The sequence below is a fragment of the Micromonas pusilla genome (assembly GCF_000151265.4).
Source record: "Micromonas pusilla CCMP1545 genomic scaffold MICPUCscaffold_4, whole genome shotgun sequence".
Lineage (NCBI taxonomy): Eukaryota > Viridiplantae > Chlorophyta > Mamiellophyceae > Mamiellales > Mamiellaceae > Micromonas > Micromonas pusilla.
In genome coordinates, this window is record NW_003315885.1 from 1,196,505 (window position 1) to 1,215,934 (window position 19,430).

At 68.5% G+C, this 19,430-nt stretch overlaps 10 protein-coding genes across 10 annotated transcripts; 7 read left to right on the plus strand and 3 right to left on the minus strand.

The window, feature by feature from the left end:
* Nucleotides 1–1,224: 1,224 nt before the first annotated feature.
* MICPUCDRAFT_47121 (uncharacterized protein) lies at nt 1,225–2,913 on the plus strand (the record flags this gene model as incomplete). Its single annotated transcript, XM_003057799.1, has 2 exons — nt 1,225–1,359; nt 1,425–2,913. The coding sequence occupies exon 2, from the start codon at nt 1,603–1,605 to the stop codon at nt 2,911–2,913; it is 1,311 nt and encodes a 436-aa protein (XP_003057845.1). The 5' UTR covers nt 1,225–1,359; nt 1,425–1,602.
* Nucleotides 2,914–3,157: 244 nt separating this feature from the next.
* MICPUCDRAFT_12120 (uncharacterized protein) lies at nt 3,158–3,539 on the minus strand (the record flags this gene model as incomplete). The annotated part of the gene is made up of 2 exons (XM_003058178.1): nt 3,158–3,268; nt 3,411–3,539. Coding segments are annotated over 2 exons (240 nt in total), but the record flags the coding sequence as incomplete, so codon positions are not given.
* Nucleotides 3,540–4,139: 600 nt separating this feature from the next.
* On the plus strand, nt 4,140–5,051 carry MICPUCDRAFT_57483 (uncharacterized protein; the record flags this gene model as incomplete). The annotated part of the gene is made up of 1 exon (XM_003057800.1): nt 4,140–5,051. One exon carries the CDS (start codon nt 4,140–4,142, stop codon nt 5,049–5,051), a length of 912 nt encoding a protein of 303 aa, XP_003057846.1.
* A 226-nt stretch (nt 5,052–5,277) lies between these two features.
* MICPUCDRAFT_57484 (uncharacterized protein) lies at nt 5,278–7,116 on the minus strand (the record flags this gene model as incomplete). The annotated part of the gene is made up of 1 exon (XM_003058179.1): nt 5,278–7,116. The coding sequence occupies one exon, from the start codon at nt 7,114–7,116 to the stop codon at nt 5,278–5,280; it is 1,839 nt and encodes a 612-aa protein (XP_003058225.1).
* A 194-nt stretch (nt 7,117–7,310) lies between these two features.
* Nucleotides 7,311–8,009, minus strand: MICPUCDRAFT_6421 (uncharacterized protein; the record flags this gene model as incomplete). The annotated part of the gene is made up of 1 exon (XM_003058180.2): nt 7,311–8,009. A coding segment is annotated over one exon (699 nt), but the record flags the coding sequence as incomplete, so codon positions are not given.
* Nucleotides 8,010–9,153: 1,144 nt separating this feature from the next.
* MICPUCDRAFT_67550 (uncharacterized protein) lies at nt 9,154–9,651 on the plus strand. Its single transcript, XM_003057801.1, is given in 4 exon segments — nt 9,154–9,179; nt 9,181–9,331; nt 9,333–9,354; nt 9,445–9,651. Coding segments are annotated over 3 exon segments (261 nt in total). The 5' UTR covers nt 9,154–9,179; nt 9,181–9,183; the 3' UTR covers nt 9,536–9,651.
* Nucleotides 9,652–9,849: 198 nt separating this feature from the next.
* MICPUCDRAFT_16177 (folate-biopterin transporter family) lies at nt 9,850–10,807 on the plus strand (the record flags this gene model as incomplete). The annotated part of the gene is made up of 2 exons (XM_003057802.1): nt 9,850–10,329; nt 10,451–10,807. The coding sequence occupies 2 exons, from the start codon at nt 9,850–9,852 to the stop codon at nt 10,805–10,807; spliced, it is 837 nt and encodes a 278-aa protein (XP_003057848.1).
* A 199-nt stretch (nt 10,808–11,006) lies between these two features.
* Nucleotides 11,007–13,922, plus strand: MICPUCDRAFT_26499 (uncharacterized protein). The gene is made up of 3 exons (XM_003057803.1): nt 11,007–11,092; nt 11,459–11,497; nt 11,667–13,922. The coding sequence occupies exons 1-3, from the start codon at nt 11,051–11,053 to the stop codon at nt 13,830–13,832; spliced, it is 2,247 nt and encodes a 748-aa protein (XP_003057849.1). The 5' UTR covers nt 11,007–11,050; the 3' UTR covers nt 13,833–13,922.
* A 304-nt stretch (nt 13,923–14,226) lies between these two features.
* MICPUCDRAFT_57488 (uncharacterized protein) lies at nt 14,227–18,290 on the plus strand (the record flags this gene model as incomplete). Its single annotated transcript, XM_003057804.1, has 2 exons — nt 14,227–16,480; nt 16,588–18,290. 2 exons carry the CDS (start codon nt 14,227–14,229, stop codon nt 18,288–18,290), a joined length of 3,957 nt encoding a protein of 1,318 aa, XP_003057850.1.
* A 96-nt stretch (nt 18,291–18,386) lies between these two features.
* On the plus strand, nt 18,387–19,430 carry MICPUCDRAFT_57489 (uncharacterized protein; the record flags this gene model as incomplete). The annotated part of the gene is made up of 1 exon (XM_003057805.1): nt 18,387–19,430. The coding sequence occupies one exon, from the start codon at nt 18,387–18,389 to the stop codon at nt 19,428–19,430; it is 1,044 nt and encodes a 347-aa protein (XP_003057851.1).

The following is a 19,430-nucleotide window of genomic DNA, read 5'->3' on the forward strand; positions in this document are numbered from 1 at the left end:
CGCGACCTGGGTGGGGGACGGAGGGTGGGTCGAGAGATGGAGAGAAATGATCGCGTCGTTGTCGGACGTTGGAGCGCGGGGCGGGCGGACGGCGCGCGGGGAGGGAGACCGCGGGAGGACGCACCACGAGCGTCTCCAAGATCCCGCGCGGGGTTACCCGCGGCGTCCTGCGAAGTTTGCGTTTGGGAGTCGGCATCCACCCCGCGGCGCGCGCGCGACTGACGAGCGAGCGTTCGAGTTATTAGCACGCTCGGGATTTTTTTTTGGACTGACTGGACGATGACGAGAGCGAAGACGCCACCGACGCTTCACTGACGCGGCGCCTCCGCGATGACGCGCGCACCGGTCGACCCCGAGGTCGTGCGCCAGAGGTACGCGCGCGCGCATCGCTCGACGCGCCCTCGAGGCGACGCGACCGTCGTGCCTCGCGCGCGTCGGTCGTCGGCGGACGACCCCCTCCCCCCCGTCTCTCATATTTATTCCTTCGTCGGACGGATGTTACCCCCCGCGCGCGCCTCACCGCGTCTCGTCCCTCCCCGTCCATCGACCCGCAGGGTGCTCGAACGGCTGCAGTGGAGCGACCAGGAACTCGACGACGAGCTCGAGGACGCGCCCGCGAGGCGAACGCGCGCGCCGGGCCCGACGCCTCGGCCCCGTCACGTCGTCGCGACCGGGCCGGGATCTCGTCGACGCGTCTCCGCGGGCGCGCGCGATCGCCCGCCGCGCAACGACGGGAGGCAGGTCGCGTTCAACTCCACCGCGGCCGCGCGACCGAACACGTCGTCGTCCACGCGCGGCGCGTCGCTGTCGCTCCTGAAGCGCGAGGTGAGCTCGCGCGCGCCCGCGGCGCGACGCGCGACGAGCCCGTCCCCGCGCCGCGAGGACGGCCGAGACGCGTCGTCCGACGGAGGAGCCTCCGTCTCGCGCGGCGGCGGCGCCGCGCGTCACCACCGCGCGCCGTCGCCGGCGACGCGCCCGCCGTCGAGGAAGCGCGACGCGAATCAGTCCGTGTACAACCGCCTCCTTCGCGAGTCGAGGTCGAGGACGCCGCGCGCGCGCCCGCAGTCGCCGCCGCCGCCGCCGCCGCCGAACGCGCGCGCGCCAAATCATCATCACACCGGGCACACGACGACGGAGGACGAGGGCGGGTACTTCGCGAACACGGAGCCGGACGACGGCGGGACGACGGACGCGTACGGAGGCACCACGGACGTGAACGACGAGGCGAACGCCTTTTTGGCGTCGGCGCGGAGAGCGGCGGCGCGAAGGGAGTGGAACCGCGCCGCGGGGACGGACCCGACGTCGACGGGCCGGAGCGCGGAACGCGGAGGCGCGCGGCATCGCGCGGCGGCGGACGCGAGAGGGCTATCGCGGGGGCTGTATAGGGTGCTGAACCCGAGAGCGGGCGGCGGCGGCGGCGGCGGCGGCGGCGACGACGCGGCGGCGGAGGCGAGGCGCCGCGCCGCGGTCGAGACGCTCGCCGCGCTCAGCGAGGACGCGGAGGCGTCGAGCGACGCGACCGCGGGCGGCGTCGACGAGGGCGTCGGCGAGTGCTCGTCCGCGACGAGCGACGACGACGCGGTGGACGAGGGCGAGGTGGACATGAGCACCGGGGGCACGGAAACTGGGGAGACGGACGACGACGACGACGACGACGACGACGACGACGATGTAGACGAAGACGAAGACGCCGCGATGGTCGACGTCCTGCGCGCGCAAAACCTCGAGCTCAGGGCGAAACTCAGAGAGGCGACGTCCGTGCTCGCGTCCGTGTCGCGAGAGAGAAAGGCGACCGCGGACGCGAAGCACGCGAGAGCCGCCGCGGAAGCGAGAGCGAAGACCGCGGAGAAGCGACTGGAGCGGTGCAGACGACACGTCCTCGACGCGGAACGCCGAGCGATCGACGCGGAGACGCGCGGCGCGACGCTCGAAAGCGACCTCGCGGCTACCAGGGATAAACTGAGCAAAGCCACCGAGGCCGCCGCGGCCGCGAAGGCGGAGCTGCGCGCGAACGAGCTCTGGAGGGAGTCGGACAAGCCGTCGTCGCCGCGTCCCGCGCCCGCGCCCGCGCTGCCGCTGCCGCCGCCGCCGTCGGAACTCGACGTCGGCGTCGCGGCGGCGCTGCACGACGAGCTCGCGTCCGCGCGCGCGGCGCTGACGAGCGCGCTCGCGGAGGGGAAGCGACGCGAGATTGAACTCACACTCGCGACGCGCAGGACGGAGAAGGCGGAGACCGCGCTGGACGACCTCGAGAGGATGCGTCTCTCGCCGTCGCCGTCGCCCGCCGCGGAGCCTCGAGGGCTGCTCGCGTTTTTATCCCCGATCGGCTCGGCGGCGGAGGCGGAGGCGCACCGCACGCGCGAGGCGACCGCGACCGCGGTCGGCGTCGCGTCCGCGGTGAAACGGCGGCTCGACGAGACCGCCGCGGAGCTCGACGCATCGCGCGCGAGCGTCGCGCACCTCGAGTCTCGACTCGCGCTCGAGCGTCGTCTTCGCGCCGGGTTGCAGCTCAGCGCGGACGCCGCGGAGGTGTACGGCGAGCACGTGCGTGAGCTCGAGGGAAGGTGCGCGAGCTTGGAGTCTGAGGTGGTGTCGTTGGTGAAGGCGATAACGCACGTCACGCGGAAGTTGCGGACGCGCGAAAGGAGCGACGGCGGCGGAAGCGCGAGCGCGCGCGCGGCGTTCGGCGTGGACATGGAAAACGCCGACGGCGCGCGTTTCTTTTGCTTCAAGTTTTGGCAGCAGCTGTCGTCGACGCGCGGGAGAGGGTTCACGCCGCCGCCGGAGAACGCGCGGCACAGCCCGGCGACGCCGAATCCGCTGCTGTTCCGCTTCGGCGAGGGGGGCTTTCCCGCGCGTCCCGGAGGGACGCCGACGCGGAAGCCGCCGTCGTCCCCTCCGGCGTTCAAGTGACTTGGACGTAGTCTGAGGGCGTCGTCGACGCGTTCGAAGAAAGGAAGCCGAAGGGAGGAAAACAGAGCACCAGTTAGAAAACTCTCGTTTTCTTTACAAGTCTAGGAGAAAGAATTTACCGCGCGGACGCGGCGGTCGCCTCGGCGGCGGCGCGCTGCTCTGCGCGCGGGGTGTACAGCTCGCGTCGCTTGTCGCGCCTAGACGGCTTCCCATCCTCGCGCCCGCCCCTCGCCACCGGGTCCACGATGCGGACGGTCTTCTTGCCGTTCGCGCCCGGTTTGAAGAGAACCTCGCCGTCTCTGAGCGCGAACAGGGTGAAGTCCTTCCCAGTGCCGACGCCCGGGCCCGCGTGCACCTGAGAGAGGAGAGAGAGAGAGGAGGGGGGACGACGATTCTCAGGTTTTAGGGTTAAAAAGGAAAACGGGGCGGGCGACGTCATCACGCGACGGGCGCGCTCTGTGATAACGGGCGTCGCGACGCGCGCGCTCGAGACGTACCTTGTTCCCGACTTGGCGAATGATGATGTTCCCGGTGACGACCTGCTCGCCGCCGTACTTCTTCACGCCGCGGTACTGCGGGTTCGAGTCGCGTCCGTTCTTCGTGGAGCCCGTCCCCTTCTTGTGCGCATTTTCCACGACGAGCGAGCCGCGCATCGGAGCCGCGGTGCTGGTCGGCATGGAGACGACGCGAGCGCCGCCGACGGAGTGGCGCGCGGCGATAGAGCCGGTCGCCACGGAGGTGAAACCCATGAGAGAATTCATGATGCTACGTCGCGCGCGTCGTAGTGCCGCGATTGCCGGCGCGTCGACGTCTTTGGATAAGCCCTAGCTAGCGAGCTTCAACAGGTTACAGAGGTGGCCCATAAACGTTGAATCTTCTGTAAACTTCTGTAAAACTGTCACTGTTGCGTGTACGTACACGTGAGGCCCTACGTGCTTTTAGTCGGAAAAAAAAGAATCGTGATCTTGAGAAAGTGGAAGATCGGATCGGCCTGTCCGCATCTGTCCGCATCTCACTCCCTCGGCGCTCGCGTCTCTTTCAGCAGAGTGCGCCGCACGCACGCCACGTATCGCCCGTTCGCGGCTTCTCCCGGGACGCGCGAGCGAGGGTATCGCATTCTACGCGGCTCAAACGCGGACGACGTCGCGAATGCGTCGGACGATTTAGCCCTTCAAACTTTCCACGAGATTCTCCGCCAGCGCTGAGGTTACACCGTGAAGTCATTCATGCCCGCGGTGCGACGCGCGACGCGCGCGAGCGACCGACCCGCCCCGCGCGCGCCGTCGTCCTCGAGCGATCCAGACGACGACGACGTCTCGCGCGCCTCGCGCGGACGCGGACGCGCGCCCGGCGAGGACGTCTCGGCGGAGTGGACGTCCGAACGCGTCGTCGAGTGCAGGCGAGCGTGGAGACTCGCGGTCCTGCGGCAAAATGCGCCGGTGCATCAGACGGGCCAGCTGATGACGATCGCCATCGCGCTCGCCGTCGCGTTCAAGAAGCCCGCGCCGTTGGTCGGTCTGAAACCGGAGTGGACGCGGCGCGTCCCCGTCAGCGGCGCCGCGGCGGCGTTGGCGGCGGCGTACGTTGCCGCCATCGCGTGTCAGGTGGCGAACCCGCATCGATACGAGAAGAACTACGAGGTCGCGTGCGAACTCCTCAGCTGGGGCGGAATACTGGCGGGGCAGTACACGTTGATGATGAACGGGCCCGGCATGTTGAGTAGGTTGCGGCCGCTCACTTTGATGGGGTCCATCATCATGATGCGGTTCGAGTTTTCGAAACAGCGCCTCTGGTTCGCGTTGCGAATGGTCGCGGAAACGTGCTTGGAGGCGGGGCGGCACGCGCTCGAGGGCGCGCACGGCGGCGATTTCGCGAGGTGTCTCGTCGACAAGATCCCGATCGGTCTCGTCAAGATCGCGTTCGGTCTGCAGTTGCTCTGGTTGTTGGAGCGACGTGATAAGGCTCGGTTCTTGGAATCGTATTCGTCGTCCGAGGAGGAAGCGCGTCTGGCGGCGGCGGCGATCGAGCGACGGCGCGGCGACGGCGGCGGGACGATGAGCGCGTCGCGGCTCGCGCGAGGGACCGGCGTCGCGATTTTAGTCGCCGTCGGGGTGTACCAGATGTTTTTATTCGGTTGAGGTCGATCGTCCTCCGAGCCGTAGGGCTGGCTCCGCGCGAAGAACCGTCGTCGCGAGCGTCTGGTTGGACGACGACGTCTGCGGGTTCGTCTGCGGCGGACGAGGAGGAGAGAAGAGAGGAGGCGAGGCGAAGAGATGAGAGAGAGAGGAGGTGAGGCGGAGAGGAGGAGATACGCGCGTTGATTAGATTGTAGATTGATTAAGTACTCGCGCCCCCCGAACCCCCTCAATCGTCCCGGCTCGTCCGCTTCCCTAAGCTCGGGTCCGGCCCGCCCCCCACGGCGGCGCGCCACCTCCTCGCCTCCAGCTCCGCCCTCTCCAACGCGGCGCGGCAGCCGTCTCGGTACGCCTCCGCCGCCCGCGCCGCCTCCTCCCCTTTGCCCCTTCCTCGCAGCGTCGCCGCGCACGCCGCCGCGGCGTCGTCCCCCGCGCGCAGCCGCTCCAGAAGCGTCTGCAGCGCGCCGCACAGCGCCGCCGCCGCCGCGGCCTCGCCCTCGGAGCTCACCGGGTCCGTCCGCGGATCCCCCGCGTACGTCCCGAGCGTCGACGCGTCTGCGGTGAGGACTCGCAGCGTCCCCACGAGCGGCAGCGGCAGAGCGCCGCACCGGACGCTGTGCGGCGAGAGCGATAGCTTCGCGCGGTGAAGCACGCGCTCCCTGAGCGCGCTCACGTCTCGGACTTCGCCTTGCGGGAGCTCGAGGGACAGCGGGACGTCGTCGTACGGGTTGTCTCGGACGCCGAATCCGTAAAACAAGAGCAGCTCCGCGTTGGACTTGGCGCCGTACGACACGAAAATCTCCTCGCCCGCGCGAACCCCGCGCGCGATGGGCAGGTGCAGAGCATCGTCGCGGAGGCGGCTGTACCGCACCGCGTGCGGCCACGTCGCGTGGTTACACAGCAACGCGATCGGCGGCAGGCACGTCGTCGGCGCCGGCGGGTGGTGCTCCCCGCCGCCGCTCGCGCCGCCGACCGTCTCCGCCTGCACGGTCATCCCGTACGCGTTCCACGCCTCGGACGCGATCCTAAACCGCCTCAGCGTGTAAAGCTCCGTCGGAAACACCTCCGGGAAGTGCTCGCCTAGCGCGGGGAACAGCGCCGCGTGCTGCCGCGCCGTCGTCTCCCTCGCCTTGACCGCGTCGTCGAGAAGCGGCGCGCCGCGCAACAGCGCGTCCGTCACCTCCGCGGGCCACGACGCCGGCGTGAGACCCAGGGCTCCGGCGGCGGTTCGATCCCCGTCGTCGCCGCCGCCGTCGTCCATGGGCAGCGACGCGAGGAGCGGCGCCCACGGCGAGCGGTCGCCGAGCGCGTACTTCTCGTACACGAGCCACAACGTCATGAGCGTGTCCTCGCCCAATCCCGCAAACGTTCGGTACGCGTCCCCTCGCGCGGTGGGGTCCTCCAGCGCGACGCGCGACGTGAGCAGCGCGGAGGACGGGATCGTCAGCGCGTCCGCGCCCGCGGGGAGGTCCGTCGACGCGGCCGCGCCGCGCCCCGTGGACGGGAACCGCGCCGGGACGAGACGCACCGTCGCGCGTCCGCCGGCGTCGGACGCCGCCTCGAAATCCGCGGCGGCGGTCGACGACGTCGAGCACGCGCCGCCGCGTTTGACCCACGCGATCATCGCGTCGCCGACGCCGCCGTCGTTCGCGGGCGACGCGGGCTCGGGGGCGACGGTCGAAACCCCGGGCGCGTCGTCCGGCGGCGCGAGCGCGGCGTCGCACAGCGAGCGCACCGCCGGCATCGCGCTCGCCGCCGCCGCGCCTCGCTCCGCGACGAGCTCGAGCGCGAGCGCGCACGCCGCGGTCTCGTTCCGAGGCGACAGCGCGACGCGGTCGCGCTCGCCTCTCACCGGCGGCGTCGTGACCTTCGCGGCCCACCCTCCCGCGGGGGCGAAGTACGCCTCGCGGTCGTCCACGCACGACACGCGCGCGGCGACGAGGAGCCGAGTCGCGAAGTCGGGGGCGGAGAGATCGACGGCGTTCGACAGCCCGCACGCGCGCATGATCTTCTCGCGTAAATCGACGTGCTCGTCCCGCGGCATCGGGACGGTCACGATGCACGCCATGACGACGACGCACCACCGCGCGGCGGCGTCGCGGCGGCGTCGCGGCCGTCTCCGCGCGCGACGACAGTGGACGGACAGGGTTTCGCTTCCGGAACTTTTTCGACGCGATTCACTACAGACGGATCGCGATGATGACGCCGCCGACTAAGAGCCTAAGGTACTCGCTACGGCGCCGCCGCGGTCCCACCCCCTCGTCACTTGACGCAGACCAAACACCCCATGAGCCGCGCGGGCTCGAGCTCGTAGAACGTCGCGCTCGAGAACCCGGCGTCGACGGCGAGCTGGACCAGCTCCGGCCCCTTCGGGTACCGCTCGATGGACGGCCGCAGGTACCGATACTCCGCGGCGACGCCGTTCAACTCCGCCACCGGGACGACGACGTTGTCGAGCACGAACCCCTGCGCGAAGTTCAAGTTCGGGTCCACCGCGTTGTTGAAGTCCAACACCGCAGCCTTCCCGCCGGGTTTCAACACGCGGCACAGCTCGCTCAGCGCGAGTGGGACGTCCGAGACGTTGCGCAAGCCGTACCCGATCGTCGCGCCGTCGAACGCGCCGTCCGGGTGCGGCAACGCGAGCGCGTCGCCCTGCTGCCACACGATCGGCGACAGCGCGTACCCGGTCGGATGCGCAGCCTCTTTCTCCGCGGCGACGCGCAGCTGCGCGGCGGCGAAGTCCAGACCGACGACCTCGCCGGAGGGGCCGACGGCGTCGGCGAGGCGAAGCGCGACGTCGCCGCTGCCGCAGCAGACGTCGATGGCGCGATCCCCGGGTCGCACGCCCGTCCACTTCACCGCCGCGCGCTTCCAGACGCGATGGAGGCCCAGAGATAGGAGGTCGTTGAGCTGGTCGTACACCGGCGCGATGTCGTTGAACAGCGTCTGGCGCTCGCTCGCGGCGGCGTCGCTGAACTGCTCTTCCGGGCGACCGGTGACGGTCGGTTTATCCGAAGAGGTCTTCGTCGGCCCCGCCGGCGCGGCGGTCGTCGTCGTCGTCGTCGTCGTCGTCTCCGTCGTCGTCGTCGAGGGCGGGGCGTGTTCGTCGTCCCACGCCTGCGCCTCGCCGTCCCTGAAGATGCGCACGTCCGCGCCGTTGTTCTCTGCGAGGGGAGGGCGGAGGGGACGGGACGGGGGCGTCGGCGGGCGGAACGCGGCGCGAGGCGAGGCGCGAGGGGCGACGCGGGGTCGGGCGAGAATCTTTCGCGAGGACGCGCGCGCGGGGGGGACGCGCCGGCGTTCGCGCGGAGGGTGCTCCCGCGCGCGCGAGGGGGGCACGCCGCGGAGACGCATCTCGCGCGAGGTTCCGTCCGTCGCGCCGCGCTCGCCGGCGCCGCGTTGAGGGTCGCGACCGCGCGCATCTCGTTGTGGCCGGCACGTCACGCGCCTCGACGGGACGGGAGATCCTGGACGTCAGAAACGAGATCGACGATTTCTATGAGCAAATAGTCTAAACATTTTACGCCCCCCATGATGTACTTGAAAGGAGAAAATTGAAAGAAGAAAATTTCGTTGACTCGTAACTTACTTTCAACTTTTCAAAGGAGTTGACCCTGGGAGGTCCCGTCCTTTCGACCTGTTACTGTTTCTGTTCGGGAGCGCGGGCGAGCCGCGGGAAAGAAGCCCGACTGCGGATCGTAATCGCGTTCACAACCTCGCGGTGAGGCGAGGGACGACGGGAATCACGGCGACGAGGTCGTTCGCGCTCTTCCTCTAGCGCCTCGCGGAGAAGGCGCGCGCGCGCGCGCGAGAGCGCGGTGGACGCGGCGTCGTCCACAGCACGCGCCGTCAGCGCGGACGAAGAGGTGTTCGACGACGGATCGAGCGTCTGATTCGATCGCACGAGGGGCCCACGCGGACCGGACGCGCGGACGCGACGCGACGCGACGCCATGAGCGGCTACGAGCGACTCCACGATAAAGGCGGGAGCGGGATAGCGACGAGAACGTGCGCGGCGACGCTGACGCACCCGTTCGCGACGCTGTACCAGTGGGTCGCGCGCCTGGGCGACGCGGTGGGGTGGAACCTCGTCCTCTTCATCGGGTCGTGTCACTTCTGCCTGAAGGGCATGCTCATGGGCCTCGCGCACCAGGCTGGTCTGCCGTTCGCGCAGCAGTACCTCAAGCTCAGCGCGACGGATATGCAGCGGTACGGCATCGTCGCGTACTTCCCGTGGAGCCTGAAGCCCGTGTTCGGGATGCTCTCCGACGTCGTCCCGATCGGCGGGTACAACAAGCGGTATTACATGACGTTCGTCTCCGCGCTCGGCGCCGCGGCGCTCGTGTTCTTAGGTGGCGCGCAGCTCGGCGAGGGCGACGCGATGATCTACGTCACCGCGCTGGTGTTCATCAACCTCCAAGTCTCCGTCGTGGACTTGCTCACGGAAGGGAAGTACACGGAGAAGATGCGGCAGCTCCCGGAGATGAGCGGCGACATCGTGTCGTTCGTGTGGTTCTCGCTCTTGTGCGGCGGCTTATTCGCGACGATCATCTCGTTCTTCACGCTGCGTTCGGAGAACTACCGCGTGATGTTCTGGTGCGCGATACCTTTCAGCGCGCAGTGCGTCTTCACGTCGTACTTTGGTTTGATGCCCGAGCCCGCGGTCGAGTCCAGCAAGCGCGCGTGCGTCGGCCCGGCGAACCGAGAGCTCGTTCGACGGCACCAGAAGATCTTCACGCTCGGGACCTTCATGGGCCTCGCGTGCGCGGTAAACGCCGCCGCGCAGCTGATGACGTCGAACATGTACGCCGAGCTGGTCATCACCGCGAGCGTCGCGATCGCGCTCTCGTTCGCCATGTTCTGGGCGATGCCGCCGCGTCTCGCCAAGGCGACGTTGTTTTTGTTTTTGACAAACACCGTGAGCGTCTCGTTCGGCAGCGCGATGCAGTACTGGTTCACCGTGGACGAGGAGTGTAACCCGGGCGGGCCGCACTTCGACTACTTGTTCTTCACCGTGTACACCGCCGTCGTCGCGCAGGTGTTCAGCGCCGTCGGCATATGGCTCTTTAACCGGTACTTCGTGAAGTTTCGGATGCGAAGGGCGCTCATGATCAGCGCGGTCATATCCAGCGTGTCGTCCATAGGCGACCTCGCGCTCGTGCTCAGGTGGAACAAGGCGTGGGGGATACCGGACAAGGCGTTTTACCTCCTCGGGGATACGATCTTAGAGCCCGCGGTGGGGATGATGGCGTACATGCCGTGCACGGTGCTGATGTCCAAGGTGCGCGGCCGGAGGAGGTTCCGTTTTTTTTGGTTTTGGTTTTTCATCGGTGCCCATTTTCGGTTTCAAGCACCTTTTCACCGTTCAAAATTGACCCTACGTATCACCGTTCCGATCGCAGCTGTGCCCTAAAAACATGGAATCGACGACGTTCGCGATCCTCGCGTCGTTCAGCAACCTCGGCGGCGCGCTGTCGCGCTCGTTCGGCGTCTTCGCGATGTCCGCGGCGGGCATCAAGACCGACCTCACCGACGGCGGGTCGTGCGACTTCGATAACCTCCCCGTGCTCATCGTCGTCTGCGGGATGATCCTCCCTCTGGTCGCCGTGCCGCTGACGTACGTGCTCATACCGGACATGGACATGCACGCGGAGTCCGTTGAGGAGGAGAGCTCGCCGGACGCGACCGAGGGCGAGCGGACGCCGCTGATGCGCGGCGAAAGCGAGGGAGCGAGGGGGGGGTTGAGGAATAGAGCTTAGGTAGATCTGCGACGGCCGATTCGTAAGTTGGTTGTTACACTAAAAAACGCGAACTGAACGCACGCGCGCGTGAACAGAACCGTCGTGTGGATCAGACGTCGGCGGTCGGCGGAGAGCGGACGGCTGTGCGGCGCCAGACAGGTCGAAAGTTTCCCCGAGAGCTTTCCGTCGACGTCATCCCGTGTCGGCCCACTCCGTAACGCGCCGCACGGTCACCCCCGTCGGTCCAAGAACTCAGACGCCATGGCTACGCAAGCTTCGGTGATGTCCGCGAAAGCGACCAAGGTGCGTTTCCGCGCTCGCGCTCGCGTCGCGCGCGGCTCTCCGGCGCGCGAAATCGCGAACGCGACGGTTCCGCACCATTCGTAACGCGACGCGCTCGGGACGAGAACCCGAGCCCTATCGGCGCGGGATGCGCGCTCCCGGGGCCTCCTCGAGCGCGCCATCCCGCTTTTTCTCGCGCGCGCGCATCCTTTGAGCGTCCGCGGAAACGTTCGGACGGTCGTTTCCGGCGTCGACGCGGTCGCGACGCCGCCGTCGCGTCTTCGCCGCGCGTAAACCTTCGGATAAAGCGACGGCCGCCCGACGCGCCACGTTTCTCTCCCAATCGCGCGTCGCTGACGCGCTCACCCCGCGCCCCCATCCTCGCAGCTCCCCGGGTTCTCCGGTCTCCGCGCTCAGCGCGTCGGGGTGAGTGCATTCCCGTCCGAAATCGTGCCACCCGCGCGCGTCCGCGCCGCGTCCGCGCCGCCGTCGCGCGCGCGTCGCACGTTTTTCGCCCCACCCCACGAATTCGACGAAAGAAGAGCTGACGATTTCCTCCCCCCGCCCGCCCTCCCCCGCCTCTCGCCACACCCAGGCTGTCAACCGCGCCACCGCGCCCGTCAAGCGCGCCGCCCGCGGGCTCGTCGTCCGCGCCGCCGCGGAGCGCGAGGTCGCCCTCGACAAGTACCGCAACATCGGCATCATGGCGCACATCGACGCCGGCAAGACGACGACGACGGAGCGCGTGCTGTACTACACCGGCAAGTCGCACAAGATCGGCGAGGTCCACGAGGGCGCCGCGACCATGGACTGGATGGAACAAGAGCAGGAGCGCGGGATCACGATCACGTCCGCGGCGACGACGTGCGCGTGGGGCGACAACAGGATCAACATCATCGACACCCCCGGTCACGTCGACTTCACCCTCGAGGTGGAGCGCGCGCTTCGCGTGCTCGACGGCTCCGTGTGCCTGTTCGACTCCGTCGCCGGCGTCGAGCCGCAGTCCGAGACGGTGTGGCGCCAGGCGGACAAGTACGGCGTCCCGCGTCTGTGCTACGTGAACAAGATGGACCGCATGGGGGCGAACTTTTACCGCACCGTGGACATGATCGTCTCCAACTTGGGGGCGACGCCGCTCGTGATTCAGCTCCCGATCGGCGCGGAGGAGGACTTCCAGGGCGTCGTGGACCTCGTCGAGATGCGAGCGATCGTGTGGAACGGCGAGGAGCTCGGCGCGTCGTTCGATTACGTCGACATCCCGGACGACCTCAAGGAGAAGGCGGAGGAGTACCGCATGATGCTCGTCGAGTCGGCCGTGGAGCAAGACGACGACGTCATGGAGGCGTTCCTCGAGGGCGAGGAGCCGACGACGGAGCAGCTCAAGGCGTGCATTCGCAAGGGCACGATCGCGAACGCCTTTGTCCCCGTGCTCTGCGGCTCCGCGTTCAAGAACAAGGGCGTCCAGCCCATGCTCGACGCGGTCGTCGACTATCTCCCCTCCCCCGTGGACCTCCCGGATATGAACGGCACCGCCGTCGACGACGCGGAGAAGAAGCTGTTCCGCAAGCCCGCGGACGACGAGGCCTTCTCCGGGCTCGCGTTCAAGGTGATGGCGGATCCGTTCGTCGGGTCTCTCACGTTCTGCCGCGTGTACTCTGGCAAGCTCGAGAAGTCCTCGTACGCGTACAACTCCGTCAAGGGGAAGAAGGAGCGCATCGGCCGTCTCCTTCAGATGCACGCGAACGAGCGCATCGACGTCGACGGCGCGGTGACGGGCGACATCGTCGCGATCGCGGGTCTCAAGGACACGACCACCGGCGACACCCTGTGCGACGAGAAGAACCAGATCATCCTCGAGCGCATGGAGTTCCCGGACCCGGTCATCAAGGTTGCGATCGAGCCGAAGACGAAGGCGGATCTCGAGAAGATGTCCCAGGGTCTCATCAAGCTCGCGGCGGAGGATCCGTCCTTCCACTTCTCCCGCGACGACGAGACCAACCAGACCGTGATCGAGGGCATGGGCGAGCTCCACCTCGACATCATCGTCGACCGCCTCAAGCGCGAGTTCAAGGTTGAGGCTGACGTCGGCGCCCCGCAGGTGAACTACCGCGAGTCCATCTCCAAGGAGGCGTCCGTGAAGTACTCGCACAAGAAGCAGTCCGGCGGCTCCGGGCAGTACGCGGAGGTGCAGATCAAGTTCGAGCCTCTCGAGCCCGGGTCCGGGTTCGAGTTCGAGACCGACCTTAAGGGCGGTTCCGTTCCGAAGGAGTACATCCCCGGCGTATCGAAGGGCCTCGAGGACATGATGGGCGCGGGCATCATCGCCGGCTTCCCCGTCGTGGACATCAAGGCGACGCTGTTCGACGGCAACTACCACGACGTCGATTCGTCCGTGATGGCGTTCGAGATCGCCGCGCGCGGGGCGTTCCGCGAGGGCATCGCGAAGTGCGGCCCGAAGCTGCTCGAGCCCGTGATGCAGGTTGACGTCGTCACCCCGGAGGAGTCCATGGGCGACGTCATCGGCGACTTGAACTCCCGACGCGGTCAGGTTGGCGAGCTCGGGGACAAGCCCGGCGGGTTGAAGACGGTGAAGGCGTTCGTCCCGCTCGCGGAGATGTTCAACTACGTCTCCAAGCTTCGTGGGATGTCCAAGGGTCGCGCGAACTACAGCATGAAGCTCGCGAGGTACGAGCCCGTGCCGATGAACATCCAGAAGGAGCTCTCCGAGTCGCGCGGCAGCAAGGCCAGCGCGGAGGCGTGAGCCGCCGCCGCGAGCGCTCTCGAGGAGGATTATTTTTGCACGCCGCGATAGTTTGAATTTGTTGTGATCAACGTAGTACGTATCGATAAACGTCGAGAACAGACGACGCGCCCGCCCCCGCCCCGCCTCTGCCGACTCGTTTTTTTCCACACCCAAGAAAATGGAGCCGCGGGTGCGTGGGTCGTTGCGAATCACGCACGAGGCGGACGGCTTCGCTCCTCCGTCGTCGCAGTGTCGCGCGCGGGACAGGTTCGCCAACCCACGCGCGCGCGCAAATATCAGCGAGGGAACGACGCGCGTCGACGTCGACGCGCGCGACGCGAGGATGACGCGACGCTCGCTTCGATAGCGCCCGCGACGGGACAGGACCGTTTGCGCGCATTCTTCGCGCGAGATGCGGACGCGCGGGATGACGCTCCTCCCGCTGCTCCTCGCGGCGCTCTTCCCCGCGCCCGCCCTCGCCGCCGGGATCGACACGGTCATGACGACCGCCCCCGCGGAGGGCTCCGTGCACCGCCCCGGGTCGATACTCCTGTTCGTCCTCGAGCCGGCGTGCGAGACCGAAGGATGCGTCCTGCCGTCCGACGCGGGCGTGGACGTGCGCGTGGACGACGGCACCGGCGCCGGGTTCGGCGCGTGGCAGGCGGCGACGACGTACTACGTCTCCGGCGTCGCGAAGCTCAGGCACTTCGTGTACGCGGAGACATTAGGCACGTGGACGGTGGAAGCGAGGGCGTCGAGCGCGAGCGCGGGGACGACGGACGACACGCCGTCGCGTCGCGCGTTTCACGTCGGCACGCTCGTCTCGGCGTCCGCGACGCTGGACCGTCTGAACGGCGTCGTCTCGGTCGCGTTCGCGGGGCCGCCCGGTACCGCCGCGGTGAACGTCACCGCGGCGGCGATGAACCTGACCGTGGACGCGCTGTTCGCGCCCGCGTCGTTGACGGCGATGACCGGGTCGTCCGCCGGCGTCGGCGCGTCGGCGCGATGGACCGACGCCTCCGCGCTCGCCGTCTCGTTGCCGCCGGCGACGCGTTCCTCGGGCGCGTGCTCGAGCTGGAGAGCCGCGCGCGAGGAGGCGACGTCCGCGGGCGCCGTGATCCCGAGCGGCCTCACGCTTCGCCTGCGCGACGACGCGACCTTGTTCGACGCCGCCGCGGGGTACCACTACGACGGAACGGTGGCGCTCGAGATGGGCGCGACGTCGGGGAATCCGACGCTCGCGCTGACCGCGCCCGCGGACGTCGGCGGGTGCCAGGACATGCGCGTTCGCGCGACGACGACCGCGCTGTCGTGGGACGAGGTCGTGTCGTGGGACGCGCCGACGTTCTCCGCCGCGGAGGGGGTCGAGGGCGTCGTCGTCGGGGACCACGCCGACCTCGTCGCGTTCGCGAGTAACGCGTCGAATCACGCGCTCCGCGAGCTGCGCCTCCCGACATCGCTCACGCGGCCGGACGTTCGGTACGCGTTCGGCGCGTCCGCGATGAACTGCCACGGCGGCGTCGCGAGCGCGACCGCGGGCGTGAACCGATGGACGGGGATGGTCCCCGGGGTGAGGACGTCGAGCGGGTCGCACGCGTACGCGACGACGGCGGCGGCGGCGACGACGATCGACGTGGACGCGTCTTTACCCGCCGTCGTCGACCCCGCCCCCGGCTCCGAGTGCGATCAAGACCCGACCGGGCTGACGTACCGGTGGCAGAACTTGACGTCGCGCGCGGACTGTCTGTACGCCCCCGGGGTGAACCAGTACGGGTGGCCGAACCTGCACGTGCGCGCGTCGTCGCGGTCGCTCGCGCTTCCCGCGTTTTGTCTCGCCGCCTCCGCGACGCCGCATCGGCTTCGGCTTCGCGCGTTCTTCGGGGAGAACCCCGGGACGAGGAGCGCGGGAACGCTGGACGTGAATGTGACGGTGTCCCCGACGCCGCTGCGCGCGATCATCCTCGGCGGCGGCGGCGGCGTGAGGGTTCTCCCGCGCGACCACGTCTTCGAGCTCGACGCGCGGCCGTCGTTTGATCCGGACGCCGCCGCGCCAAACGCGGCGGCGGATAACTCCACGTACGCGTGGTCGTGCGTCCTCCTGACTCGGGTGTCTTCGTCCGAGGTGCGAGAGGACCCGTGCGGGAGCGCGTTCGACGCGAAGATGGCGTCCACGGAGCCGTACCTCGCGGACATCGGTCCGCTGCTCGCGACGAATTTGGGAGGGCGATTTCGGTTCACGGTGACGTACGGAAACAGGGGGAAAACCGCCAACGCGACGTCGGACGTGAGCATGGTCACGGACCCGGTGCCGACGGTGACGCTCGCGACGCCGAACCCGGCGACCGTGCCGTCGACGACGCCGCTGCGATTAGTCGGCAACGTGACCGGGCACGTCGACTTCGTGGGCACGGCGGAAGAGGGGGACATCGCGTACCGGTGGATCTCCGAGCCGCCGATCGATTTCGCCGACGCGCGAAACTTTCTCACGCCGACGAACGGGCCGTCGTTGGTCATCGCCGGCGGGGTGTTACAACCGAAGACGTCGTACGCGTTCACGCTCCTCGCGAAGCAGCGCGGCGTGAACTTAGAAGGGCAGGCGACCACCGGAGCGATCGTCGTCGTGGGCCCGCCGAGCGGGGGAAGGCTCGTGGCGTCCCCCGCGTCGGGTGCGTTCTATACAAAAGTGTTTCACCCATTGCTCGCTTTCAACATTTGATCGCTTCCCTTTTCAACTGACCGATGAACTGTTTTTGTATGGAATGGCCCTCATCAGGCGCGGCGTTGACGACGACGTTCACCGTCTCCACCGCCGCGTGGGTCTCCCCGAACCCGGGGGCGCTGCGATACACGATCGGCTACGTCGCGCGCGGCTTTGGTCGGAGCACGACGGACATCGTCCTGTCCACGGGCGCGGCGACGACCGTCGCGACGACGCTGCCCGCGAACGCGACGCGGGACGGCGTCGCGTCGGACGCGAGGGTCTTCGTCGTCGCCGACGACCGCGGCGCGACGACGCGGTTGGAGGCGACCGTGCGCGTGAGCGCCGTCTCCGGCCAGGCGGCGAGCGCGGCGGCGGCGACCGCGCTGACCGCCGCGCTCGCGCTCGGGGACGTCGTCATGCGCGCGACCGCGGCGGTGACCGCGGCGGCGTCGTTGAACTCCGCGGGCGTCGCCGCCGCGAGCGACGCCGCGGAGCTGTCGCGGCGGCGATCGATTCGCGCCGGCGCGATGGGCGCGGTCGCGGACGCCGCGGACGTCGCCGTCGCCGCGATCGCGGGGACGATCGAGCCGGAGGTGCTCACGAGCTACGTCACGTCGATCGCCGCGGTGAGCGCGGTCGCGGGGGAGATGGACAAGGCGACCGCGCGGCGAGGGGTGAACGCCACGCGCGCGTTGGTCTCGGCGCCCGCGAGCGGTCCCGCGGATCTCGCGACGTTGGACGCGGCGACGTCCACGTGCGGCGCCGCGCTCGAGGTCGTCTCTATCGAGATCGCGCGCAACGCGAGCAACGTCACGAGCTCGAGCTCGAACGCGTCGTCTGTCGGGATGGCGGAGGCGCGACGGAGGAAGCTGTTGGAGGACCCGATGTCGTGCTCGCCGCGGCGTCGGAAACTTTTGGAATCCGCGTCGGGCGCGTCCGCCGCCGCCGCCGCCGCCGCCGACGCCGACGCCGACGACGACGACGCGCCGGTGTACGACCCCGTCGTCGCTCTGGCGCTGTCCACCGCGGTCGCGATCACGCGAGCGGCGGTCCGCGGTCAAGCCGCGAACGAGACCGCGTCGGAGATGTCGCAGGCGTTCATAGGCGTCCGCGCGGAGCGGATATTCCCGAAAGACTTGAGGCCGGGACTTCGCGCGTTTTCGGCGCCCGGGAGAAACGCCGCGGAGTACTTCATCCCCGCGCGGCTCGCGTCGTTCGTCTACCGCGACGCGCACGTGGACGTCTTCACGTACCGGATATCCGGGTCGACGTTGCCCTCCGCGACGCGGATGATGTCCGACGGCAGCGCGCTGGAGCTGCTAAACGACGACGGGGTCTACCCCGCGCTCCCTCCCGGGTACGACGAGGTGATGACCGTCCACGTTCCGATGTCGGGGATACCGATGAAACCCCTGGAGCGCGTCCTGTACGAGTACAGGTGCGCGCGGCACGAGGCCGGGAAGTGGGTCGTGGACGACCCTCAGCGGCGGTGGTGGACCGAGTCCGTCGAGGAGGAGCGACCCGGGCAAGGGCACGTCGTGTGCAAGGGGAAGGGGGGCGTGTTTCTCGGGTACGTCGTCGGCTTGGTCATCGCGCCCATCGACTTTACCGTAGACGAGTCGCTTCGGGAGAGCGCGACGACGATCAACATCTACTGGTACGTCATCGGCGGCGTCGCGGCGTTCGCGATGATGTACGCGATGATCGGGCTGTGTTGCGGGATGCGAAGGAGCCACGTCAAGGTCACGGGCGACGACTACCTGGACAAGAGTTGAGTTTTTTAGATTTTTGTGGACACCGCGTAGGTACAATATTAGAGTTGGACTTCAGATCTGCGCGCGCCCGCCTCGTTCGTCTCGCGCCCTCTGATCATGGGTTGGGGGAACAAAGGCGCGATGGGCAAGGACCCGAACGACCCCGCGGCGCTTCTCGACCAGCTCATGGGAAGCGCGCGGAACCTCACGGACGACCAGAAAGCGGTCGTGAAGCCGCCGTGGGAGACGTCCGACTGCTGCCCGCATTTCCTCGCCGGATGCTGCCCGAACTTCATGTTCTCGTACGCGCAGAAGCGCTCGGACCTCCCGACGTGCGCGTACGCGGTGCACGACGACGCCATCGCGTTGGATTACCGCCGTGCGAACCTCCCGACGCTGCCGAAGTACGAGCAGCGGCTGCTCGACAAGCTTCGAATTCTCGTCGACGGGATGGACGAGAGGATCGCGAAGGCGGTCGCGCGCGTGAAGGCCGAGATGGTCGTGTCCGACCCGCGCACGGTCACCGCGATCGCGGAGCTGTCCGCGAAGATCGCCGCGCTCGTCGCCGCCGCGGAGAAAGCCGGGGACGATGGCGACGTCGAGACCGCGGAGAAGGCGATGGCGGAGGCGGACGAGCTCGCGAAGCTGAAAAAACCGTTGGAGGAGCGCCTGAAAGAGAACGAAGCCATAAACGAAGCCGCCGCCAAGGTGACCGGGACCATGTACGGCGAGCAAGAAGTCTGCGACGTGTGCTGCAGCATCACGAACGCGAAGGACGAGCTGAACTGCGAGCGGCACAGGGAAGGGCAGATGCACATGGGGTGGACGAAGATCAGAGAGACGCTTAAGCGTCTGGACGAGAAGTACCCGAACGCCGGCGGCGGCGGCGGCGGCGGCGGCGGCGAACTTCGCGAGCAGAAAGACGATGTGGACGCGGAGGAGGGCGAGGTCAAGGGCGAGGCCCCGCCGCGACGACGCGAGCGGAGTCGGAGCCGGGATAGGTACAGGCGCGACGACAGGGACAGGGACAGGGACGGGCGCCGGGACCGTAGAAGCCGAAGCAGGAGCAGGGATAGGTACCGTCCGTACGACCGCGACGGCGGCGGCAGGGATCGATCGAGGGACCGGGATCGCGACAGGGGGGGGTACTACCGGCGATGA